Source organism: Crocuta crocuta, unplaced genomic scaffold (genome assembly GCF_008692635.1).
Source record: "Crocuta crocuta isolate KB4526 unplaced genomic scaffold, BGI_CrCroc_1.0 scaffold162, whole genome shotgun sequence".
Taxonomy (NCBI): Eukaryota; Metazoa; Chordata; class Mammalia; order Carnivora; family Hyaenidae; genus Crocuta; species Crocuta crocuta.
The window spans coordinates 2,810,563-2,831,111 of NW_027529433.1; the positions used below are offsets into that span (position 1 = coordinate 2,810,563).

Genomic DNA, 20,549 nt, shown 5'->3' on the forward strand with positions numbered 1-20,549 from the left:
AAAATCTTGATAAGTCAACCCTAGAAAGTAAGCAATCTTGTTTAACTCAGCAGATGAATATAAACTATTATAAAATATCACTCAGTTTAAGCATCAAGAAAATACTTGATAGATACTTCACAAAATGTTTCATATCTCCTATTTGTTTATCTGCTTGCTACAGTGTCTTTCCCACAGATATCATGAAAATTGTTAAAATACCACTACTTCAGACTTTAGGTTTCTTCTCAGTGCACACATAAACACACTAGAGAACTAAGGTTTTAAATAATTATCAACATGACAAATAAAAACCTATGGTATTAAAAAATCTACTTAAAAGTATTTTAAATTTGTTGTTGCAAAAATATTTAATATTTGAATTTAATGTTGCTGGCAAACATTACATTTTAATATATTTGACTAAAAAATTAACAGGGCTACTGAAATAATTACCAGATGCTTACTTGAAAAAGGAACTTTTAACAGTGAAATCAAAATAGAAGTTCTTCTTTCCAAAAGAACTATAACACATCCTGACTGAAGAAAAGCAAGCCCTCAGTATATGAACTCATTCATGTTTAGATTAACCATTCTAATGAAGAACTTGTTTTGAAATAGATTATATTGGATGTTGGAAACAAATGCACATTAAAATAATACTGGAGTATCATTTTTTACCTATCAAATTGCTAAAATTCAAAAGTTTGATTATATACTGCTTTGATAAAGATTTGGGGGAAAGAACTCTCTCACACAAATTGTGGTATGAACCTATATTTGAGACAATATGGTAATATCTATTAAGTACAAACTTACACCTGACAATTCTACTTCCAAAAATGTTTGTTATATACTCACACTTAGGCAGAAGAAAATATTGTGGATAACCCAACTGTCAATCAGTACATAAAACCTAGTTAAATAAATTATGGTACATTTATATAAGCAATGACTACTATGCAACTGTTAAAAAGAATGTATCGTAATATGAAATATCTCTAAAACATAAGATCTTAAAGAAGGTTAAAAAATAAAAGGGTATGTATGGAATAAAAATGATTTATATGCTTATTTGCTTGTACATGCAAAAATCATAAAGACTACATAGAAATGGATAACACTGAGTATGTGACCAGGAATGGAGGATGAAGAGGAATATGGAGAGAGGCTACAGGGTCGGGAGTCAAGAGTGGGAAGGAGAGTTCTCCAGGGCTATTATCTTATACAACTCTACTGGGAACCATTTACATTATAGCCTGGAGTTAATATCTCTAGGGGCTACCCATTACATAGACTACAAAACGAATATTGTTCTCTAGAAATGCTTGAATACACACACTTGTGAGACAACAGAATATATATATCGTTCTCTGCCCCTGGCCTATGGTATAGAGCTCCTGACACCCTAGTAATTTTTTTTTTTTTAATCTTTTTTAAAATTTATTTTGCGAGGTGGAGAGCAACCTGAGGAGGAGCAGAGAGAGAATCCCAAGCAGGCTCTGTGTTGTCAGTGCTGAGCCCAAGGCAGAACTTGATCCCACTGTGAGATCATGTCCTGAGCCAAGATCAAGAGTCGGACACTTAACGGACTGAGCCACGCAGGCACCTTACCTTTGTAATTTCTTAAGTGATAAGAACATTGTAGCTCTTGTTCTTGTATTTGTATTTCATGCTGTCCACAACACAGGGCTCCTAAAACCCTTAAATGTTCCTAAGTGATAAGAGCACTAGGAGTATCTTTTACTCCCATGAAGGACTCTGGGTGCGTTCCTGAATGGGGACTGGTCACCAGAAAGAAGACCAAGCCATAATTAGAAGCTGTGATTTTTCAGTTCTACCCTTAATCTTCCAGAGGGGCTAAAAATGGTATTAATATCTGATCATGCCAACATGAGAAAGCCTCCATAAAGTCCCCATAGTGGGGGATTTAGAGAACTTTAAGGCTAGCTAGTACAGCCACACTAGGAGGGTGACATACCCCAACTCCACTGAGACAGACGTGCCTATGCTTGAGAACCTCCCAGACCTCACCCTATGCATATGCCTTCATCTGTGTATATCCTTTAATAAATTGGTAAACATTAAGTGTTTCCCTGAATTTTGTGTAAATTAATTAAAACATTAATTAATTAAGGAAATTAATTAAAACTAAGGAGGCTGTTAGAATTTTTTTAAAAAAATTTTTAAAAATTTTTTTAAAAAATTTTTTATGTTTGTTTTTGAAAGAGAGAGAGACAAAGCACAAGTGGGGGAGGGGCAGAGAGAGACGGAGACACAGAATCCAAAGCAGGCTCCAGGCTCTGACCTATGAGCACAGAGCCCAATGAGTGGCTTGAACTCATGAACCATGAGATCATGACCTGACCTGAAGTCGGATGCTTAATTGAATGAGCCACCCAGGCGCCCCTAGAATTTCTGATCTATAGCTGGTTGGTCAGAAGTAGAGCCAATAACCTGGACTTATAATCAGCCTATAAAGGGGGGTGGGGGAACAATCTTGTAGGAATGAACCCTTAACCTTTGGGATCTGATGCTCTCTCTGGGTATATCACGTCAAAACTGAGTTGAATTTATGGATATCCTGCTGGAGTCCTAGAACTGGTTGGGGGGGAAATCCTCTACATATTGGTGACCAGAAGTGTCAGAAATGAAGAATTTTGTGTGAGTAGTAAAGGAGACTCACAGGAAGGAAAGACACATTAGGGTAAAACCATAGAACAGAAAAGACTAAGGTTTTCCTTTTTTTTAACATTTTTAGACTTTTGTAATTTTATTTTTTTTTAATATTTTTATTTATTTCTAGGGTAGAGAGAGACAGCGTGAACAGGGGAGGGTCAGAGAGAGAGGGAGACACAGACTCTGAAACAGGCTCCAGGCTCTGAGCTGGCAGTCAGCACAGAGCCCGACGCGGGGCTCGAACCCACGAACCGCGAGATCATTACCTAAGCGAAAGTCGGACGCTTAACCGACTAAGCCACCCAGGCGCCCCATAGACTTTTGTAATTTTAAATCATGTGAATACAGAATAAAGTCAGAATTAAAAAAATTAAAAACCTACTTATTAAGTAGGACTGCTGTGGTGCAGAGGTCAGCAAACTGTGGCCCACCAATTATTCTGTAAACAAAGTTTCATTGGAACAAAGTGAACTCATTAGTTTATATATCGTCTATGGCTGCTTTTGCACTATAATGGCAGGACTGAATAGTTAGTTGTAAAAGATGTCAGCCCATAATGCCTAAAATATTTACTGTCTGGCCTTTTACATAAAAGTTTGCTGACCACCACTGTGAAGAATTAAAGGAGATAATGTATATGAAATGCGTAGTACTCACTGATGTTCAACAAATTTTAGTTCTCTTCGTTTGTCCCAAATAAAGGGTTAAAGAAAAACTTTTGATTATTTAATATAGGATACATTCACTTCAAAAATACATTACCAAAAAATGCCTTACCATATCAGTGTCAATGGAAACTCTGAGACCAATTTTATTCATCCCATTACTCTTTAGAGTTTTCAGGTGAGGACACAATGCAGCACTACAAGCCATGGCTATTTCTTTTGCAAATTGATAACGAGTAGCTGAAATAGATAAATCCTGGTCCTTTAGAAAGTAGAACACCTGAAATGTATTTAATTAGGAAACAAGCCATGATTAAGATTAAAAGTAGCTTGAAAAATACAACTGCTACTTTCAATTCAACTTTATTAATAAAATTCCAATGTTAGTGCCATGAAATTCACAAGTTAAAAGTGTTATCTATATATACATATAGTAAGTAATAAAAGCTTAAAACCAAAGACTATGGATTATAGACTTAGCTATTTTAACCTAAAATTAACCTGCAGCAACAAAAGCCCTGTTAATTCAGTTTAGAGAAGGGTACAAATGAGTCCACCCTCTATAAAATCACCTTCTTTTATGGATCTTAATGAAGTTAAAAATCATACAAAGAAATAATATTCTATAGTTTCTATGTCCTCTATAGTTTCTATCTTGTACATGCATAAAAGCACAAAGAATACCTAAGAAATGAGTAACAGTGATTGCCTGACCCAGGAGGTAGAGTGAGGGAGACTATGGACATAGACTAAGGGGTTGAGAGTCTATAATTTCATATCCTCTTAGTTTAAAAAAAGTTGGAACATGTAAAAATAATTTTCAGTTGTGAATGCTGACTATAAACTGATATTTATAAAATATTTTTTTGTCAAATAAGAGAAAAATGAAAATAATACAGTCAACATATTACTAAACAAAGATGGCAATGCTGCCAAAACTTAACTATGAGCTGGCAGGGAGAACCACCATACACAGCCTGAAATAATCTTATGGAAATCCAAATCTGGTATATAAAAGTCAGTCTGGGATGAAAATATGCATGTGTTTCAAGATGTTATATAAAAACTGTTAGTAAGCTGCAATGAGAAATCTCTCAAAGTTCAAAACAATAAAAACCATATCCAAACACAAAATATAAAGGGAAGGAATCTTCTTTCTCAGTTACCTCAGTACACTTTACAGTCTTCTCTTCAGTTTCAAAATCTGCTTCCAGTTTTATTTTTTCACTTGGAAATCCTTGTAATGATATTCCATCCACTGAACTAATAACACTAATAGAATAAAACATAATATAGTAGTAGTATTAGTACCAAAATGCTTTCTATGAAATGAATTATTACATTTGAATAAGGAGAAAATATGTGAAAACTATAAATTTATAGCAGTAAGATAACTCATTACAAATATTTAAATATTTACAAATAATTAAAACATTTACCAAGATTTCTTGATTGTGTAGCAAATTATATCTACTCTTTCACATGCCCAATTCAGACCTGAGGTTTAAAATGCCTTAGTCTCCTAACAGAAAAGCTGTCTCATGAATTTCAAAAACATTGTTTTGGAATCCTTCAGCATTAGCCCTCTTTTTCCTTCTTTACTCCAGACCCTTTAGCCAATCTCCAAAAAAAAAAAAAAAAGAAAATGGATAATTGAAAAGAAAGAGTAGCAGTGATATATTCTATAAGGCCTCTAATGTATGTATTATTAAATTCAGTTGTATTTACAGTGAATCAATATAAAACAGAATAAACATTCAAAGGTTATCCTTTGCTTACTTCACAAAAATAGGTACCAAACAACAGAAAAAGAGTTTTGCCTTTTTCAACCTTGGCATCAACATCACATTGCTACAAAGTGCACATTTTATCACTGTCCCTCTCCCAAAGCAACCACCCTTTAATAAGGTATAGCATCCTAGCCAAGGAAATAACACGACGCTACTTAAATACATGTTTGAAAAAAAAAGACTATATTCATTAGAGTATAGGCATTTAAATTAATGGTATAATTCTATATTTACTCATAAAATGTTTAATTTTGTTAGCAAATTTTTATCCTTCCACCTCCATCACATCAATTATATTTTAGTAACAAAAAATTCCTACCCTTTGTTTCCTTTCTCTTCAGAATCTACCCAGCAGATATCCACATATTCTCTGAGGTCTACAGCATCAGCTTTCCCACATGTAATTTTAAAGTCTTTCTGTTCTCGGAGAGCTAGTCGCAAGCCATCCATGGTTTCTGGTGTTATTTGTACCATTAAGCCATCTAAAAATGAGTTGTTTCACATTTCTTTTATTAAATATCAATTTATATATCTAATCCATAAAATTTGCTATCAAAATATGTTCTGCACGAGATACAAGTTTTATATTATCTCTTAAATAATTTTAATGATTTTCTAAGAAATAAAAATATTTCAAAGTTAAGGATTCTTTTTTAAACTTTTTTAATGTTTATTTCTTTATTTTGAGAGAGACAAAGAGAATGAGTATAAGTGGGGGAGGGGCAGAGAGGGAGAGATTCCCAAGCAGGCTCTGCACTGTCAGCATATTACCTTGATATGGGCTAAATCTCATGAACCAAGAGATCATAACCTGAGCCAAAGTTAAGAGTTGATGCTTAACCAACTGAGCCACCCAAACAGTCGCTCTTTTTTTAAACAAATAAACAATGGCAACAATTTTCATTACTATGATGAAATTACTGATGCCAAACTGGCCCGTCATAACAACTAGTCATAAAACTAGACAAAATATATGAGGTAATTAGTTTCAGGCAGTGAACAACAGGAAGTGCAATACTGTGATTCCTAGAGGAAACTCAACAGGTATGCCCACAATTGCTCAGGCTCTATGCTTCAAGACAATTTCTGCACGGTGACCCATTAAACCTACAATGGCCATACTGGGCTGAGAAGTCAGAATAAGTTTGGGGAAGCCTGGAATCTGGGGTCAAGACACTGAAGGGGGAGGCATCAGATGACTGTAAGGGATCTCTTTGAGTCCTTGGACAAGAAATGCAGACACGTTATTCAAGTGAGACTAGATGAAGCCTAACAGAGAAAAGCTATTAGGGTTGAAACAGAACAGAGATACTAGAAATCAAAAAATACTGGGAGATACTAACACTCTGGACCAAACAAAGTAGAGAGACCTTATTAACACCTGATTAACTTGCATTGTGGCAAAAAATAAAAAAATAAAAAAACAAAAACAAAAAGAAAAAAACAAAGCCCTTACAAAATCTGTAGGTAAAATAGATTTAGAGAAGAGTCCTGCAAGATTGTAAACACCCTGGAGTTCCACAAATCCATCTGTTAACAAAGTGAAAAATACAGACTACACAAGCTCAACATGACTTACCATGAAAATGCATGTTTAAACATAAATAAACCTTCTTCAGAAAAAGTTAATAGAATCTAAAGTCTCTAATGCATATTAACAATGACAAGTATATAATCAAAAATTAACAGAACTATAAAGAAATGTGAGCCTCCTGGGGCGCCTGGGTGGCTTAGTCGGTTAAACGTCCGACTTTCGCTTAGGTCATGATCTCGCGGTTTGTGGGTTCGAGCCCCGCGTCGGGCTCTGTGCTGACTGCCAGCTCAGAGCCTGGAGCCTGTTTCAGAGTCTGTGTCTCCCTCTCTCTCTGACCCTCCCCTGCTCATGCTGTCTGTCTCTCTCTCTCCTAGAAATAAATTAAAAAAAAAAAAAATGTGAGCCTCCTAACAACTGAAACCAACCATAAGATAGCCAACATGCTGGATTAAACACATGTACACCTTAAAACATCTATTCTAAAATATATTCAAAGACCTAAAGCAAAACATCCAAAGAATGAAAAGCAAATATGGGCTAAATGAATAAACAGATTTTAAAAAATACTAACAAAGAAACAGAGACTGAAAAATCCCAAAGGGAAATTCTAGAACTGCAAAGTGTAACCTGAAACTGAAACCTCAATGGATAAGCTTAATAGTAGATTGAAGATGGCCAAAAAAAAAAAAAAAAACAAACAAAAAACCACTCAGAGAACATGAAGAAAGGTCAGTAAAAATTATCCAGTCTAAAGAACCCAGAGAAAAATGATTAAAGAAAAATAAACAGAACATCAAGGACCCAAGTGATGATATAAAAGAGATATAAATATAAATATACATATGCATATATACAGATAAAAATATATAGAGAAAAAGATAGGGATGTTAAAAAAAAATAATGGTTAGAAATTCCCAAAATCTGATGACAAATCTTGACATATATCCAGGAAGCTCCATAAATGCCAAGCAGGAAAAATACAAAGAAAACCACATTAAGGCAAATCACAGCAAAACTAGTGAAAACCAAAGATAAAAAGTTTATCTTGAAAACATACTGGAGAAAAGGACACATTAAATACAGGGAAACAAATGAAAAAATTATGCTGACTTTTCGTTAGAAGCAATGGAGGCCAAAAGACAAGATGACATCTTTAAAGGAAATAAAAACTTTCAAAGAATTCTAAATCTAACAAAAATGAGAATGAAATAAATATAGCTTCGATCAACAAAAGCCAGCCAACTGGTATTACAAAAAATGATACTGACATCTAGTGTCTTCTCCAATATATAAAGAGCTTGAAGTTGTCACTCCCATTCTTACAAGAAGAAAAATACTGAACAAACTGTAAATGAACAACTCTTAGGTCAGAGGATTGAGGTCATAGGGCAAACTGCTGCCCTGAAAAATGGAGAAAAATAAAAAACTACCACAAAAAAAAACTAACAATAAAACATTAAAAAGCCTATAATCATTTCAATAGATGGAGAAAAAGCATTCAACAAAGTACGACATCCATTTATGATGAAAACTCCCTGTAAAGGAGGTCTAGAGGGAACATCCCTCAACATAATAAAGGCCTTATATGAAATAAAGGGCAATATCATATTTCATGATGAAAAACTGAGAGCATTAACCCTAAGGTCAGGAATAAGACAAGGATGTCCATTTTCCCTACTTTTATTCAACACAGTACTGGAAGTCCTAGCCACAGCAATTAAGCAACATGAAGAAATTAAAGGCATCCAAATTGGTAAGGTAGAAGTAAAATTCTCAATATATGCAAACATAATACTATATATAAAAAAATCTTAGGGACACCTGGGTGGCTCAGTCGGTTAAGTGCCCAACTTTGGCTTAGGTCATGATCTCATTTCTGAGTATGGGTCCAGTGTCGGGCTCTGTGCTGACCACTTGGAGCCTGGAGCATGCTTCAGATTCTGTGTCTCCCTCTCTCTCTGCCCCTCCACCACTTATGCTCTCTCCCTCTCTCAAAAATAAATAAATATTTTTAAAAAATTTTTTTAATCTTAAAGATTCCACCAAAAACATAACTAGAACTGATCAATAACTTCAGTAAAGTCACAGGATACAAAACCAATGTACAGAAATTGGTTGTGTTCCTATACACTAATAAACAGCAGAAATAAAATTAAGGGAACAATCCCATTTACAACCGCACCAAAAACAGGGGCACCTGGATCAGTTAAGCATCTGACTTCAGCTCAGGTCATGATCTCATGGCTTGTGAGTTCAAGCCCCATGTCAGGCTCTGTGCTGACAGCTCAGAGACTAGAGCCTGCTTTCGGATTCTGTGTCTCCCTCTCTCTTTGCACCTCTCCCGCTTACACTCTGTCTCTCTCTTCTCTCACACTAATAAATAAGCGTTAAATTTTTTTTAAATCACACCAAAAATAATAAAATATCTATGAATAAGTTTAACCAAAGAAGTGTAAGATCTGTACTCTCAAAACTATAAAACGCCAATGAAAGACATTAAAGATGACACAAAGAAATGGAAAGACATTCCATGCTCATGAAGTAGAAGAACAAATATTGTTTAAAGATCTATATTACCTAAAGCAATCTACAGATTTCATGTACTCCCTATCAAAATACCAATAGTATTTTTCACAGAACTAGAACTAGCAATTCTAAAATTTGTATGAAACCAGAAAGGACCCTGAGTAGCCAAAGCAATCTTGAAAAAGACAAACTGGAAGCATCACAATTCCAGACTTCAAATTATATTACAAAGTGGCAGTAATTAAAACAGCATGGTACTGGCATAAAAATATACACATAGAGGAGTGGAAGAGAAGAAAAAAAACAGAAATAAGCCCACAATTATACGGTCAATTAATCCTTGACAAAAGAGGGATGAATACAATGAAAAAGACAGTCTCTTCAATAAATGGTACTGGGGAAACTAGACAGCTACATGCAGAAGAATGAAACTCTGCCTGGGTAGCTCAGTCGGTTAAGCATCCAACTCCTGATTTTGGCTCAGGTCATGATCTACAGTCATGAGATTAATCCCCACTCTGGGCTCCATGCTGAGCATGGAGCCTGCTTTAATATTCTCTCCCTCCATCTCCCTCTATCCCTCCACTGCTCATGCAGGCACATGCTGTTTTTAATTAAAAAAAAAAAAAAAAGAATGAAACTTTCTTAACACCATACACAAAAGTAAACTCATAATGGATTAAAGGCCTAAATGTGAGACCTGAAACCATAAAAATCCTTGAAGAGAGCACAGACAGTAATTTCTCTGACATGAGTCACAGCAACATTTTTCTAGATATGTCTCCTGAGTCCAGAGAAATCAAAGTAAAAATAAACTATTAAAACTACATCAAAATAAAAAGCTTCTGCACAGCAAACAAAAAAAAGCAACATCCTGGATAGCTGAATGTATTTGCAAATGATATATCTGTTAAAGGGTTAATATCCAAAATATATAAAGAACATATACAGCTCAACACCCAAAAAACAAATATTCCAATTTAAAAATGGGCAGAAGACATGAATAGACATTTCTCCAAAGACATCCAGATGGCCAACAGACACATGAAAAGATGCTCAACATCACTCATCATCAGGCAAAATGCAAATCAAAACCACAAGGAGATATCACCTCATACCTGTCAGAATGGCTAAAATCCACAAGACAAGTAACAAGAGGTGCTGGCGAAGATGTGGAGAAAAAGGAATCCTTTTGCACCGTTGTTAGGAAGGCAAAGTGTTACAGCCACTGTGGAAGGTAGTAGGGTGGTTCCTTAAAAAATTAAAAATAGAACTACCCTATGAAATACAAATCAAAACCACAATGAGATACCACCTCACACCTGTCAGAATGGCTAACATTAACAATTCAGGCAAAAACAGATGTTGGCAAGGATGCGGAGAAAGAGGATCTCTTTTGCACTGCTGGTGGGAATGCAAACTAGTGCAGCCACTCTGTAAAACAGTACGGAGGTTCCTCAAAATATTAAAAATAGAACTACTTTATGACCCAGCAATTACACTACTAGGTATTTATCCAAGGGATACAGCATATCCCTTGGATACAGATATGCTGTATCTCTTGGATAAGTATTCGAAGGGGCACATGCACCCCAATGTTTATAGCAGCACTACCAACAATAGCCAAAGTATGGAAAGAGCCCAAATGTCCATCAATGGATGAATGGATAAAGAAGATGTATTACTCGGCAATCAAAAAGAATGAAATCTTGCCATTTGCAACTATGTGGATGGAGCTAGAGGGTATTATGCTAAGTGAAATTAGTCAGAGAAAGACAAATATCATGACTTCACTCATATGAGGACTTTAAGATACAAAACAGATGAACATAGGGGAAGGGAAGCAAAAATAATATAAAAACAGGGAGGGGGACAAAAACACAAGACTCTTAAATATGGAGAACAGAAGGTTGCTGGATGGGTTGTGGAAGGGGGGACAGGCTAAATGGGCAAGGGGCATTAAGGGATTTACTCCTGAAATCATTGTTGTACTATATGTTAACTAAGTTGGATGTAAATTAAAAAATAAATACATTAAGAAAAAAGAACTACCCTATGATCCAGTAATCTCAATAATGGGCATTTACCTAAAAAATAAAAAAACACTAATTCAAGGGATACATGCACCCCTTTGAGTATAGCAGCATTATGTACAATAGCCAAACTATGGAAGCAGCCCAAGTGTCCACTGATAAACAGATAAAAAAGATGTCACTCACTCACACACACACACACACACACACACACACACACAATGGAATATTACTCAGCCATAAAAAATGTAATCTTGCCCTGTGCAACAATGTGGATGGAGCTAGAAAGTATAATACTAAGCAAAATAACTCAGAGAAAGACAAATACCACAATTTCACTCATGTGGAGTTAAACAAAACAAAGGAGCAAAGAAAAAAAGAGAGATAAACCAAGAAACAGACTCATGTATCGAGAACAAACTGATGGTTACCAGAGAGGCGGTGGATGGGTAAAATAGGTAATAGAGATTCAACAGTATACTTAACATGATGAAACAAAACAAACAAAAAAACCCAAAACATTTAAAAAGCCTGATGATATGTGATAAGGAATAAGAAAAAATATAATTGGATACCTCACATCCATTATCAGAATGACAGAGATGGCACACAAAATTGAATCATAAAAGCGCACTTATTTTTAAAAGGTATTATTTGACAAATATGGATCTAGACAAGAGCATTTACATTCACTGCTTCAACTGGTAGACCTAGCCAATAAACAAGAAAAACTAAAAGCCAGAAGGACTGTAAAAAAAGAAGCAAAATAGCCATTATTAAAAAATGATATACTGAGCTACAAAGAAAACTCTAAAAAGGCCCATAGGTAAATTACTGTAAACAATACAAGTTCGGCAGTGTGTAGCTGGTTATAAGATAAAAATACAGAAATAAACGAATTTCTATACATCAAAACAAATAAAAATTTTAATTTAAAGAGATAAATTTACATCAGCAATAAAATCTGTTACAGAAATAAATCAAAAGATATACAAGACCTCTACAAAAACTATAAAATTTAAGTTTTTAAAAGATTTTATTTTTAAGTAATCTCTATACCCAACATGGGGCTCAAACCCCCAACCCTGAGATCAAGAGTCCCATGTTCTTCTAACTAAGTCAGCCAGGTGCCCCTATAAAATTTTACTAAAAAACACTGAACATTACCTAAATTAAGGATAGTCCATTTTTTATGGATAGGAACACTGAGAATGGAAAATGAGTCAGTTTTTCTCAAAATTAAACTAATTGATTTAATGCAGTTCCAATAAAAATTCCAATGGACCATTTAGAACCTGACAAGTTGATCCTAAAATTAGTATGAAAATCTGAAAGGCTTAGAGTGGCCAAGGCACTACTAAAAAAAAGAATAAAGTATGTGCGTGGCATCAGAGATAGGAGGATTTCCTATAAACCTATGTTTGAGATAGTATAGAGGACATTAGTGAAAAAGCAGACTTAAGAATCTCCCAAAATACTCTCCTCCATAGAACAAGGAAACTAATAAAATGTCAGAAGAAACTTTTTTAGAACTCTGGAAATTAACCAAAGGCTTGTAGCAATTTGGGGGGTATTTATTTAAGAAAAATGGCTGGATATTCTTAAGAACAGCAAGCTTTGTGCTTTGCGTTATTTTAAGCTTCTTATTCACATCCCTTCCTCTCTAGCTGAGTGGAAGCCTTAAAAACCAATAGCCTACAATCATGGTAAAAACCAACAGCCTGGTAGCCACAGGAAAGGACAAAAGGAGGTTGGAGCTCCTTCAAAGTCTCATTACCAGAGAAGTGAAAATTTTGACTTGGGGGGCGCCTGGGTGGCTCAGTCGGTTAAGCGTCCAACTTTCGCTTAGGTCATGATCTCGTGGTTCGTGGGTTCGAGCCCCGCGTCGGGCTCTGTGCTGACAGCTAGCTCAGAGCCTGGAGCCTGTTTCAGTCTGTGACTCCCTCTCTCTCTGACCCTCCCCTGCTCGTGCTGTCTCTCTCTCTCCTAGAAATAAATAAAACATTAAAAAAAAAAAAAAATTTGACTTGGGTATTTTTCCCAGTGCAAAACGTCTTTTCTCAGGGAGGATTTGTCAAAAACAATTAGAGGCCAATGATTATCATCTGAGCCACCCGTGGCAGCAGAGGAACAGGCAAACAACAGGCCAACCAAACACTTAAAAGGAAAAGCTGGGAATGCGATGGCCATAAGGCTTTGAAAAGCTTTAACATATTTCTGGGAATTTAGAAGGCCACACACATGTACAATAGTGTGTGCATAATCAGGGTGTGTGTGTGCTAAGGAAACACCCTAAGTTCTCACCTCAGACTATTAAGCCCTGTACAGGTAGGGCATGCAAACTATGGCAGAGTTGCTATGCTTAAGGTAGACCTAAACCATGTTCTGGTTCTTGAGCTGGGTAATGATTTCATGTAAGTTTGTGGTACTGTGCTTTCTAATTTACATATGTTCCTTTGTATCAAATACATTTTAAAAGGAATAGAAAAGCATCTTCACATTAAAACAATCTTAAAGATGAAACTCATACCTTCAACTATGCTGGACTTAGCAAGAAATCCTGAAGATGTTTTTAGAGCTCCATTGAATACCACAAAACTTGCACCTGTCACTGATAAAAAAAAAAAATTGTTTTAATATTGCCTTTTATTATTATTATTTTTAGAGAGAGCAAGAGTGTCACTGGGGGATAGGGACACGGTGAGATAGGTGGAAAGAGATAATCAATCCCAAGCAGGCTCCACACTCAGCACAGAGCCAGCTGATGGACTTGATCCCATGACCCTGGGTTCATGACCTGAGCCGAAATCAAGAGTCAAATGCTCAACCAACTAAGCCACCTCGGCACCCCTAATGTTAACTTTTTTGAAATACTATACAATATTTGTCAAATGTATAATGTGGAGCATGGCAAATTTAAGTACTTGATAAATGCTGTGCCCATACCACTTATATTAGAAAGCTAATAAAAAAAACTAGACCAAATTAAGATAAAAAATACTGCATAAAGGTTATATAATGTTTGCACCTAATAATTGATGGCTATTGTACTACTTAAAATGTCTGTGTCTGTGTCAGTGAGAGTATGGGAAATCAAACATCCACTACTGGTAAGAACATATATCAAAGCAACCTCTATGGCAGACAACTTGATAATTACCTATTAAAATTACAATCCCACTACCAGCAATTAATGGCACATATACAAGGTTATTCATAGTACATTTTTGATAAGTGACCAAGAATTGGTAATAACTATGTCCATTAATAAGGAACAATTAGATGAATGATGAACAAGTAAAAAGTGTAAACTTAGTAGAATGCAGAAGTTCTTTTTATACGAACACAAAATCCTCTTAAGGTGTGATAAAAGAAAAAGCAAGGTGCAGATAGAACACATGTTATGACTTGTTTAAAAAAGTGGAAAAAAGGAGCGCCTGGGTGGCTTAGTCAGTTAAGCGTCCGACTTTCGCTTAGGTCATGATCTCGTGGTTCGTGGGTTCGAGCCCCGCGTCAGGCTCTGTGCTGACTGCCAGCTCAGAGCCTGGAGCCTGTTTCAGTCTGTGACTCCCTCTCTCTCTGACCCTCCCCTGCTCACGCTGTCTCTCTCTCTCTCTCTCTCCTAGAAATAAATAAAACATTAAAAAATAAATAAATAAAAAAATAAAGTGGAAAAAAGATGGGTGTATTTGCTTAAATACATGTAAGCAAAATTTTTTCTAAAAGTATATATAAAAAATTGATAACATTCATTTGGTTGCCTGTGTGGAGGAAAAGAGAATGACTTCACGGTCAAGGGAGGAAAGAAGGTTTTATGCTGTAGATATTTATACCTTTCAAATTTTGTAATATATATACCTATTCAACAAATATTAGACAGTGAAGTTTCAATAATAAAAGTGTTAATGACATATTAAATTTAAAAAGGAATACAAAAGTATAAATATCCAATGTAAAATCATCTACTTAATAGATATATACTAATATAAGAAGAAAATATGTTAATGTCAACAGTGGCCGTATCTTGGCACTATTTGTTCTTTTACTATTTTTTCTCTTAAATTTTTTTAAAATTTATTTGTAGAGACAGAGAGAGACAGCATGAACAGGGGAGGGTCAGAGAGAGAGAGGGAGATACAGAATCTGAAGCAGGCTCTAGGCTCTGAGCTGTCAGCACAGAGCCCAACTGACGCAGGGCTCGAACCCACCAACTGTGAGAACATGACCTGAGCTGAAGTCAGATGCTTAACTGACTAAGCCACCCAGGCGCCCCTCTTTTACTACTTTTTAAATACTTATTATAAATAGTATATATTACCTTTGTAATCAGAGGCAAAAATTTTACTAGAAGCCAGAATATCAGACTTCTAAAAATTATTTTTTATATAAAATACTTTAAAAATGTTTTTAAGTTTATTTGCTTATTTTGAGAGAGAACGAGAGAGAAAGGGAGGGTTAGAGAGAGACAGAGTAAGAGAGGGAGAATCCCAAGCAGGCTCTGCTGTATAGAGTCCAACACGGGGCTCTCCCTCATGAACTGTGAGATCATGACCGGAGCGGAAATTAAGAGTCAGACACCCACCCAATGAGCCACCTGGTGCCCACTTTTTTAAAAATACTTCTAAAATAATACGTATTTTATAATAATGTATTAATTTTATGAAATACTCACTTTCACTTAACTTTCAATTTGTTATGCCCTCTACTGCAAGGATTTGGCAATTAGTCGTTGAGGCCATTCAGCCAGAAGTGAGAGTAACGTCACTCACATATGCTACTCTACTGCCTTTACCATTTTTATATCCCCAGCCATTTAGAGTTTTATAAATCATTCTTGGGGCACTTGGTGGCTCAGTCGGTTAACCGTCCGACTTCAGCTCAGGTCATGATCTCACGGTTCATGGGTCTGAGCCCCATATAAGGCTCTGTACTAACAGCTCTGAGCCTCGAGCCTGCTTTGGATTCCTTGTCTCCTTCTCTCTCTGCCCCTCCCTGACTCACACTCTATGTGTGTGTCTCTCACAAAAATAAATAAACATTAAAAAAAATTATAAATCATTCTTCATCCTTTATCCACCCTGTACTCCCCCAATAAGAGTTGGAGCAAAGAACAAACAAAGGTAAGAAACATCTCATTCCAGAGAGAAATTACTGAAAATAAGATTCATAACCACATGGGATAAATTAAACCTGAAGATACCAAAATAAATACAATGTTTAAGTCTTTAAACCTAATGTAGCCCAAGAAAAAAACAAAAATTAGAAGCAATTTTTAATCTGTGTAGCTAAAATTTTAAAGCAGACTGTATTATCATAATCAGTTCAGCAAATAAGTAAAATATATATATTTCCCCTTTGAATGGAATTCCATTTATGGAGGTCATTTTATATATCTAAATACTAGGAACTGACACTTACCTTTTCTAGGATGGCCAGTGGCACTGTTGGCCTGTGTTTGATAAATGCCATCATTCTGTACACAGACGAGGTGAGAATCTGCTTCAGTACTAAAACTAGCTCCAATGCTAATGACATGCTCATTAGAAGAATTTATAACTTTCATTACCTGGGGAGGAAAAAACACTCATTTAGAAACACTATTAACATGTTGTGTCCTTTTTTAGTTACAGTCATTCAGGGCTACATTTCTGACCAGCTTCTAAGCTTCTTCATTATCAAGCTTTGGTCTGACAACTCCCTGAGATTGTAATGGAAGCAAATATTTTAACATAAAATCACTTCAATTAACAGACCAACAAAACAGTAAAGAAAAGGCAGCTGGGTGGCTCAGTCAATTAAGCCTCTGACTCTTGATTTTGCCTCAGGTCATGATCTTGCTGTTTGTGAGATTGAGCTCTGAATCAGGCTCTGCCCTGAAAGCTTGGAGCCTGCTTGGGATTCTCTCTCTCTCTCTGACCCTCCCCTGCTGTGTGCACTCTCCTTCTCTGTCTCAAAATAAATGAACATTAAAAAAAAAAAAAAAAAAAACAGTAAAGAAAAAACAAATAAATGACAATATTTTTGCCATTATGTATGAGACAGTCTGATCCAAAACAAATTTAACACACTTTTAAAGAAATCTAATGTTCAGTAATTATCTTCAAAATCTGCATGAAGAAATTAGACTTACATCATTGTATTTTTTCCGAGGTATTTTTATGCAGCTCTTCCCCATTTCCATATGAATCAATAGCTGATCTATGTTATGCAAGGTATACTGGTAATTTCGAAGGTCCTATATATAAAATAATGACATTTCCATAAACCTTAAACTATCCATGAGCATTTTTACCCATTCATTAAATCCTTTAAGAGTGTCCATCATCTTAAGACTTGTGATCCATAACTATCAAAATGCCATACAGAAAGTAATACCAACTTCAAAAACCAACTTATTCTCCCAGCTACTCCACAACAGTAATAAAGAATATCATTCTCAGGAAGAATTCTGTAGTATTTGGGGGTGATGTCCTCTTTCTAATTACAGATCTTCCAAAATAAGTCTTCAAAGTAAAATTGTATAAATTAAAATTAAGTACACTCAACTACCCTTTTATGGTTACAGATAAAACAATTATTTAAAGTAAAGGTGGAAGGGAACCTGAGAATATCTAATCCAATTCTTCCTATTACAAATGAGGAAACTTAGGCCACAATTTGCTCAAAATCACCAAACTGACTGACTTTACTAACAGTGTTACTAATTACTTTTACTAACACTTCAACTGTATAGATCTCACATTGCCTAAATGTGTTAGCAATGCAGCAGAATTAATTAAAAGGCAATCAGAATCAGGTACACATAAATTAAAAGATGTGTTCTAAAAACCAATTCATTAGAAACAGAGCCCATTTATCTAAATAAAGATATATTATAAATGAACTCTCATTATACCAAATATGCCAAATTAAAATAGGAAAATACAAACATATAAAAAATGCTAAATAAAATCTTAAAGTTAACAATGTAAGAACACTTAATAGTTTGATTACTCACAACAAGTAAGTTCATAATAGTATGTCCTATTTCTCCAAAAAGAGGTTTTCGGCCTCTGATACTTGTTAGAGGAGCAGGATATACTATACATAAGAAAGGAAAACTGGTTACTGTCAATAAAAACCCAAAAAAGTCTTGAATTTATTACTTCTAATTCTCACTATTCAAAGATTATGGAGAGATACCACCTATTCAGTTATTTGGGGAAAGTGAGAGATACATTAATGCATAGTGTATATTTACTGGATGCTACAGTGAACTGGAAATTTTATATACATTATCTTATTTAAACTGCTACTTTACAAATGGGAAAGTAGAGAAGAGACACAGAGATTAATAAAATTGCTTATATTGAGTAAGCTAATAACCAGTGAAAAAGATTGGAAATTAGGCTTGCTTCATTCCAGAACATTTCATCTTTTCATTATACATGTTGATTTCACAAAATGATAATGGCTGGAAAATTACAGTAATCTGATAGACCCCTATAAAGTTCTGATCATTTAAATAGAAATGAATTCAGGATTTTTAAGGCATTTAAAATTAATGTTCAATTGTGCTAAGTAAACTTTTATAGTTCTTGGGTCAGCATGATAAAAGTGGAACAGAGAGTCAAAGTTATTAATGCAGGGAAACAGAAGGAACGTGAAGTCTATCACCTAACTACTTTTCTCTTTCTCTTAGGTATTATAAATATTTTTCATCAAAAAGGAAAAGGTGTTTGGTTGGCAATGCAGCAGGGCTTCTGGAAGAAAACGAAGGTAAGACATTTCTATAATGATAAAAGGCAGAAAACATTTAACCTGCAGTTCTCAGCCTAGGTCATAAATAAACAAACCTCTCTCATACCTCTCATACAAATATGCTTCCTTAAAATTCTAAGAAAACACACATTACCTGACATTATCTATTTTTAAAATTTAAGTCAGAGTAACTCACACCTTTGCTATTACAAACATATTTTTTAGTTTTTAAAAGGACAACTAAGTTATTTAGAGGACAGAGGGTATAGACTGGAAAAAGACATAGACATTAGTGGTAAAAGACATTAAAATGATAAGTGATACAATTAAGATAAATGAGGACTTTTTACTCCATCTTTTATGAATGAGGAAGCATTCTTCACAACTTGAGGTAATTTTATTTGAAACTATTTTCAAAAGATTATGGCTTATTTCAAAAGACACTGTTCTGTCAGAGTTATAAAGGGATCGCATAAATCATCTAATCCAACACTGAATGATAATCCAAACAAATGGTCTCAACGCAAAAGTGTAGATAGTTCTCATTTGAAAACTACTACTTTCAGACCATTACTTTAATCTTGGAACTCTAACTTTTCATTAAATTTTCCATACATCCATTTTCTCTAACAAACACACACATACACACATCATACTTCCAAGTTCATGCCTCAGGAAGCATGGGCACCAATAACACTAAAATGCGAGTATATCTAAAATCCAGCAATACATAAAGAACTCAGAAAACAGCTAAGACTAATTAACTGCTATGTACAGGTATCCCCCTCATCCAGGTTTGCTTTAATACCACTTTGCTTTTACAAAAGACCTACATTATTTCCTGTTTTCCCTATGAAACAGATTTTTGTGCCTATGAAATGGTGATGGTCTCTTTATGCCATTTTGGCTTTAAAAAGGTTTTATAGGAATGTTCTACTTTCCGATAGCTGGAAAAACCTGTATAACTTGTGATTTTTATCCTCAGCATTACTAACAGCTATCAAAGCTTTACAGCTTCAACTCCTGTGATCTTTTGAGAAGTCCCACAAGTTGCCCCATGATTTCCCTTCTTTGAAAGTGTGAGAAAAACAGATTTAGTATCTAGAAGTGATACTAACCAGAACACTGGCCAAACTTATGTTCCATAATGACTGAAGATTATATACTGCCCTAGCTTTTCATAAAAATAGCATTCAAATATTTATATCAGAGACAAAATATGAGGCTGAATGCAGGAAATAGTTAACACAGAATTAAATTTCTTAAGCTCTGTAGTTTATACAATAAAAAACCTGAAATGAAATTGTTATTTTTTATAGAATAACATCACATATTTAAATACTACATGGTAAAGACCTCCCCCCAAAACCAGAGCTTAATAAATTTGCCAAAGTGGGAGATTTATATCTCAATGGATTGCCCATGTTGAAATATTTTATAAATTTTATAAACCCCCTACATTTAATTTTCCTCCCAAGAAAATACTTATTTTAATTAAATTAGAGTCAAATGCCTAAAATTTCATTAGATATACTTTACATGCAATAAATAAATTATTTCTTGAAAACAGTCAGGGATGAAGGGTGGGAATTCAAAAAGTTTA

General features: G+C 34.9%; 1 protein-coding gene across 4 annotated transcripts in view; it reads right to left on the bottom strand.

The window, feature by feature from the left end:
* Positions 1 to 20,549, bottom strand: part of ZFYVE16 (zinc finger FYVE-type containing 16) — a 52,374-nt gene that overhangs the window by 3,001 nt on the left and 28,824 nt on the right. For all 4 annotated transcript variants that reach the window (XM_077759876.1, XM_077759879.1, XM_077759877.1 and 1 more), the window contains exons 11-17: positions 18,204 to 18,286; positions 17,337 to 17,441; positions 16,625 to 16,772; positions 13,737 to 13,817; positions 5,433 to 5,595; positions 4,490 to 4,595; positions 3,436 to 3,603 (exon numbers count right to left, since the gene is read on the bottom strand). In XM_077759876.1, coding sequence (XP_077616002.1) covers positions 3,436 to 3,603; positions 4,490 to 4,595; positions 5,433 to 5,595; positions 13,737 to 13,817; positions 16,625 to 16,772; positions 17,337 to 17,441; positions 18,204 to 18,286 — 854 coding nt within the window. The remainder of the gene's footprint in view (positions 1 to 3,435; positions 3,604 to 4,489; positions 4,596 to 5,432; positions 5,596 to 13,736; positions 13,818 to 16,624; positions 16,773 to 17,336; positions 17,442 to 18,203; positions 18,287 to 20,549) is intronic.